General features: G+C 37.4%; 1 protein-coding gene across 1 annotated transcript in view; it reads right to left on the reverse strand.

Annotated features, from left to right (window-relative positions):
* SYT10 (synaptotagmin X) overlaps positions 1–7,316 on the reverse strand; it is a 31,694-nt gene that overhangs the window by 10,159 nt on the left and 14,219 nt on the right. Inside the window, exon 3 of the mRNA XM_010008206.1 lies at positions 5,215–5,779. Coding sequence (XP_010006508.1) covers positions 5,215–5,779 — 565 coding nt within the window. The remainder of the gene's footprint in view (positions 1–5,214; positions 5,780–7,316) is intronic.

Raw genomic sequence — 7,316 nt, forward strand, 5'->3', positions numbered from 1 at the left:
TTCCTGCTTCAGAACAGCTGAGAACAGAGGTACTTCTGTGAACTAATTATGGCATCTACTGGCACATGAAAGAACCAAAATGGGTGTGGTTTTCCATATAAAGATGCTCTTCTAAAGCAGCAATGCATTTACTGCAAAGAGACTATTTGCACTGAGGAACTAGAAGAGCACTTTGGGCACATCAGTTCAGTCAAGCCATGTACCTTAGCATGGCTACCACCGTCCTGACTGGACACAAATATTAATTCCCTTGAAGAAATAATACTCTTCATTCATCTAGTATTTCTTACTTTTGAGGCAGACTGAAAAGTAGCATTTTGCCTCTAGCAAAGCAGAATATTCAAATGTGTAATTTCAAATGAAAACATGAAATAACCATAGAAATCTTTCAGTAACTGGACAGAAAACTCATCCTTTCTCAAATATCTTTTCTAGTTATCACCTAGACTTCAAGCAGTCTCAAACCTAAGTGAAAAACCTCAATGTTTCCTGAGAAGACTGACTCAGAGCATTCTCTCATCTGTTCAGCAGCAGGTGATCACATGAATCCTTTATATCACCTGCCCTGATTAGAAATGACAAGTGTCAGCTATTCTTGGCTTTAAAGGGGCTGTTCCCATTATACAGGTGGTAAATTGCTTCTGTGCTGACAAGCCTTTATTCTTTTCACATGTGCTAGCATTATGTCAAAACTTTTTCCAGAAACAGCAATAGTTTAAGTTGATTCTGAGGAGGATGGCTAACTGTAGAGCACAGTCCTCTACACTGGTGGTGATAAAACATTTTCTTATACTGCTACTCTAAAAACTAAAGAAGACAATCCTTACAATGTGACCTCGAAGTTGGACTACCCTGAGACAAATCTCTGATAGCTCTATACCACTATCATCCTAGTCAGAGTAAAGTCTGATGTGACATTTTTTGTCCACTTACAAAATAGTGAAATATGGAGAAAACTAAGCAGAGACAATGTCTGCAATTGCTCTGGAGGAACTGCAGAGGTGGGTTTCATTCTTGTTTGATCAGGAAGTCAGAAGATCTTTTCCTAACAGAGGCCAACAGCTATCAGGATTACCTGTGTGACATTCTACTCAGGCAAGTGTTTCGAGATGGATCTACTGAGACAAATGCTACTGTCCTGATTATTAAAAACAGGTATCAAAGCACTTCTGTCTTTCCCAGCAATGCTATTCACTTATATTCCATGCGCTTTAGGAACAGCAATCTCACATTATGTGCATCACATTAAGTCTGCATCCTTAAAAAATCTTATTTTATGTCCCATTTCACAACTGAGAAAACTGCAGCACTGAAATGCCTGGTATTAGAAAACTGAAGTTCCATCTGTCTACATGAGATAATGCAAGAAGCTGCAAATGTATGACAGCTCCATGACTAACATCCCCAAAAGACTACTACTGTGCTGGAAACGGTTTTCATGTCAATTCTGAGCCCTATTTATTATTTTGCTCCAATTGCATAGCTTCCTGTAATTGGTCACACTAACAGAGTTCATAGAATACCTTTGGAAAGAAAATGTTTCTGACAGTTGCCAATTTTTTTTAGGCAATGACGTTAGAGGCACAGGTTTCCAAAGCAATCAATCATTTTAAAAAGTATAATAGGAAGTTAATATATTTTTACATCCAGAAAGTGTTAGCTAACAAGAGACTGGTTTTTTGCCTAAACAATTTTACAGCACTAAGTATTTGCACTTACCTGCTTGATAGCGATTCCAATAAATTACTTTTTTTTAAGTATGGGGTATATTTTGATAGTAACAAAACCTCAGAAATGTATGCAGAACTCACAAGCACTTTGCAAGAACAGAAGCTAGATATGTGGTCAATCTATTTGATAGTATTTATTTGTCTCTGATGCTAAGAATCCATTTCCTGAAGTATCTTAAATATTACAGTCTTCCAATATACTGAACAACCTTCACAGGTAGTCCAAAGCTATCTCTTGAGTTTTTAATTTGTTAATTAATAAAACAGAAGTAAATGACTGATTATTTATTGAAATTTTGGGGATATTGATACCATCAGATATCTAGGAAACTGCCTTTCCACAACCAATTTTACACCAAATTTAACTTGAGAATTTAACATTAAGAAATGAAGATGCTTTAGCACTTACAACAGGTACATGCTACATATTATACAATAGCTGCAGGTTTTCAATGTAACATAAAACATAGAAACAATGATATGAATGAAAAATTAAGGAAACAAATTGCAACCTACAAAAGATGAATAAATATCAACAGTTGAAAATTCTAAGAATAAAAATGGGCAAGTGGGGAGGCCAATCCTGCATTTGTATAAAATAGTTTCAAATTACTATTACGAAAAAAAATATATTAAAAAAAATTAAATGTTAGATTCCCAAACAGTCATTTGTTTTACAATGGACTCAGTGCAATCATCCAGTCTGATTTTGGCTAGACTCTGTCCTTCCTGTACCAAATGAAAACTCTTTATGGATGTGCAATCAAATATTTAAAAAAATTGTTAATTACTGAGAGTCTTTGCACCACAGAGAATGTCCAGATCTCTTGTGGTAACTTCCTTCACTGCTAAAATGTTACAGTTAATTTCCTTGGTGAATCTTGGCTTGTACATGTTCAACCCTGAGACTGCAGAGCCTTGTGTCATCAAAGTTCCTTCCAAGCAGGCAGTAAGAATTTTTTTTACCTTCACTCTACCTTCTGAATAGTAAATTCTTTACTATGGAAGAGATGTAAAAGACAGCACTGATGGGAGGCTACTTCTGCTGTGTTTTATAAGTTGTGGACCAATGTTTTCATCTGTCACTTCTACCCTTCTCTACCATTTATTATCCAGCAAACCACTGGGTGTAGAAAGCAAGTCTGAACAAAAGGCAAAAAAACTTCACAGAACATAAAACAAAATGAAGCAGAGGTGAAGAAGGAAACGGCAGGAGGGAAATAGTTTTGCAGAATGGCATCTTGCTTCCTGTACTATACTGTGTACAGAAAGACCTTCTCACTGAGACAGACAGTTCCTTTTAAAGTTTCTTTATGAAAACCAAGGCATGCTTGCCTGGAGCAGTTACTTTTCAGTAATTGTAGAAACAGCTGGATCTTTCTTTTCAAAGCTTAATCCAAGTCCAATTGACTCTTGCAAGCATTAGCTAGCTACTTAACTGCTAGTTTGTGACTCTGGTAAACTTTAAATCTGCTGTTTAAGACCACAATTCCCCATTGACTAACATCTAATGCACTGTTCGGTCCTGTGCAGGATTGGCTCCTTCATCTTATTCTGAAGTGGCAGAACTAGAGACCTTTATTACTAACCACATTTAGTCTACATGAGACAGCTGAAGTAAAACACATGGCAATACATTGCACATAAAGAGACAGGACATCTTATAGGAGGGTTTCATTTTGCCAGTATAAGTCAATTCAAGTAGTTTCTTACGTAATTTTCTGAGAATAGTGTAAAGGTTTGTGAAAGCTGAGGAGGTCACCCAATACTAGAAGACACCTCAACTTTATGTGTTTATTGTTAATGGTTTAAGTGGAGATAACTTTCTCACACACATGGAAAACTGAGCTATGACTGTAAGGCTGAAATCAAAAAACTTCATGCTTTGTCTTAAGCTTGATACATCAGAAAACACCAGCAGAGTGAATTAAGCACTGTAACTGCATGTACTAACCCATAGTGAGGATGAAACTTGAACTAGAATGCAGCGCCAAGATTAGCAACTGTTTTCATCCAGATACATATTAGTATCTCTCCCAACTGCATAATTTGGTAGACACTTCAATCTCTTTAAAACCCATGATGAACAGTCCAGGGATTCTAAAATTCTCACATATATAACTGGTGCAAAGGATTAGTGAGCATTTAAATAATTATTAAAGATGATATCAAAGCTAGAATAAATTTAAAAAATTGTTACTGGACTATTATTCCGAGACCTAAACAAAGATTCAATTCTAAATTTGAGAACACAGTTCTTAAATTTACCTGAAATCCTAGCTGGATCAAACGAAGCATATGCAGATGTGGCCTTCTGGAGGTGTGTCAGAGGCTGTTCAGACCAATTTAGCAGTTAAAATAAATAGCACTTTTTTTTTTGTTAATTTACACTGAAAAACTGTCTGCTATGCCCCACTCTCTAATATTTCTCCTTCCTTGGGAAACATATTGCTTATGCTCAAACTGGTGAGGAAATACCAGTCATCTTTGTTCTCCTAGTCATGTGGACATAGATTTCTCCTTGTCTTGCAGGTCTGAACAGCATGAAAACATTTGGTAAAAGAGGCATGGTAAGTCTCTGGTTTGACTGAAGGGATGGAATGAATCTTCTGTCACTGAAGCAGTGTCTAGTACTGCTCTGTCCTCTCTTCATCCCTGCTGTGGAAGTCCAGCCCAAACTCAAACTGAGGGATGACTCAGACTGCTCTGGTATCTCCACAGAGCAAGGGATGGGGAAAATTCTATATAAATAGTACAGGTGTTAAAAAAAACCAAAACAAGCAACCAAACAAAAACCCAACACTCCCTCAAATTCCAAACAGGAAAGATAAGTTTGGAATTCAAGGTTAATAAAGAAAATATTTAAAGACTCGTGGTTTTCCTGCTGGTAGCCAGTCATGCATCCCATCACCCATGCACAGGCTTCCTTTTCTTTTTTGCAACTATAAACAAATTATTTCTATTTCCTAACTCCACTTGCTTGCACTTTTTGAATTTTGCCAGCAACCAGCAGCAACACAAGTTCATCTACTGGGGACCCTAAGCACAGGGCAGCCACCAAAGAACATGCAAGTATTTTTAGTCTCTCTCTCTTCCTTCACAAGATTTCCAACCTACAAAAATCTGCTAACAAGGGGAGGATGGGCCCTGTTCCTTAATAGATGGTAATTTTGAAGGACCGGGTATTTTGCTAACAGCAAAATATTAATCGCTCTTGTTGGCAGTGATTTTTGTGATGAACGATTTAATTTATAAATCTAATTTATGTTTGCACAGCGAGCCATAAGGGAGATAGTGTGTCCCTAGAATATTTTTGTAGTTTCCTAGGCATCTTATTCTCAGTGCTCAAAGGAAAATACTGAAATATTGGCAACATTTATTTTTTTTTTTCTTCCAGACTCTACTGATAAACAGGATGCTCTGCCACAAACTACAGAAGAGAAATGAAAATATCACATTAATGCTTTTGGAACACATTACTTACTGTGGTGGCACAGTGGATGTCTTTCCATACATTGGCTTCCCTGGAGAGATCTGTGACTTCAAAAAGGTTATCAAGAATAACTTCCCCAATCATGTCATGCCTAGAAAATCTGTCAAAATCATAAACACTGAAATGCAATTTCCTGTTGCTGAGTTGATCATAGGCTACAGGGAACTGAAATGTTTCATCAAAGACAGGATTTAATGTCTTTCTGTGAACTCGTGTCTGAAACTTCTTTTTCCTATCTGGAAGCAGATAGATTTTAACGTAGGGGTCAGATGTTCCTGTGAAGTCTTTAGCAGGCAGATCTAAGGCTTTGACAATTGTGACAGCCAGAAGTTCATTCTCATAATCATACCGGAGAGTGAAGTTAAGTTTTCCGCATGTTTTCACATCTTCTTTTTGCCCATCTGAATCCACAGACTTCTGCTTGTAGAGTTCTGGTTTTATTCTCCCAATGCTGGTTGTCGTTTCTCCCCTTTGCAAAATCGGATCTGTCCCCATGTTAAAATCAACACTGGACACTTGCATTTGCCTTGGCAAGTGCCTCCTGAAAGAATTGTGCCTGCACACATACACACACACAAAATGAGTCATGGTTATTTCTGGGAGAAGACCTTAGTATTACCATGTAGAAAATACAAGACCAAATAAACAAGGGTTCCTCTCTTTTAAATAACTTTAAATTATCCCATTCCCCCCAATATTTTCCAAGTGTTAAAACACCCTTGAGAGAAAACAATCTTTCAGAATTAACATCTTGGCCTGAGAGACACCCAGTGTCCTGGCAATATAAATATTTATAACCTTGTTTTTAGGCTAGGCAACCAAAACTAAATTCAGCTTCTTTCACTGAACAAGCTGACACTTACAACATTGCTTGATCCCACTGTGCTAGGGCCTGAGCAAAGCAGTCAGGCAGAAAAAAAAGAACCCCTTGCGGAATTGTCATCAATACTGGTTTTTGGAGGCATTCTTTGGTGGTTTCCAGTTAAATATCTACCATTGATCACTGTGCAAGGCCTGAAAAGGCCAGTCAGATCTATTCCTGGAAGTTTTCAGCATAGTGCTCTGCCATCCTACAACATTTTCTATATATCTGTTTAGAATTTGCTACACTGAGGTACAGGCTGCCTTGTCTAGTCACACTGGGAACATTTTGTTCTGGCTGCAATGCATTTCAAAATTTTGGTCAACAATTTTTGGTTATAGGTTTTTTCCCTTCTGTTCTCACACTCTACTGTGCAGTGTATTAGAAAGCTGACTCCTATATTCCTATTAAGAAACAACATGTTTAAATCCTTGTAATTCTGAGTACAGTGTTTCATATGTATTTATGGGCTTATCTTGTCTCATGAACATCAGTCGAAATTTGTCCTTTCCTACAAGGAGTGAAATCTAACACCTGGTATGCATGAGGAAAAAAAGCTCAACAGAATTAATCATCAGAAAAAGCAGTTATGGCCACACTGTCCAGTTTATTTTTTTGGACATTTTCACATTTCCTTGGTACTTCACTATGCCGACAACCTGTACTGGCAAAGCTCACTACCTCCTCCTGTGAGCATGCTTAGTTGCCATTAAAAAACAATTTAATTGTCAGAATTTCCTCTGGTTTTCGCAATCAATTGCTTATTAAGGCCAAATGCAACTTTGCCTTATTGCTTGCTTTCCCTGTGGTGTTGTGTTCTGAAAACAAGAGGTGTCACAGCTGTGTATTTCTTCCTTTAAATCAGAAATGCAAATTGTCCATTTGAAGGCACCCAGGACTCATATCATAGATATTATTTGTATTTTTGCTGTAAGTGAAGTGGTTGCAGAAGGCATGAAGTACAAAACCACAGCAGTTCAGTCGAGCAGAGATACAAGAGGGTAATCTGCAGCCATTAAATAATAAACAAGAACGTTTCCCCTTTTGACTCTTCAGTATTGGTGGGTGCAGGGAGCAGTACTGTCATAATACAGGAATAGGGGAGGGAGACAGTCTAAGTTTGAAGCATTCTACCTTTTTTTTTTTTTTACAGACAGACAAGTTAAAAGATTTTTTCCCTAAAACGTTAAAACTCCTCAAATTCATTGTGTACAATAGCCACGCTGAAAGG

The sequence above is a fragment of the Chaetura pelagica genome, unplaced genomic scaffold (assembly GCF_000747805.2).
Source record: "Chaetura pelagica isolate M959 unplaced genomic scaffold, ChaPel_1.0 scaffold92, whole genome shotgun sequence".
Lineage (NCBI taxonomy): Eukaryota > Metazoa > Chordata > Aves > Apodiformes > Apodidae > Chaetura > Chaetura pelagica.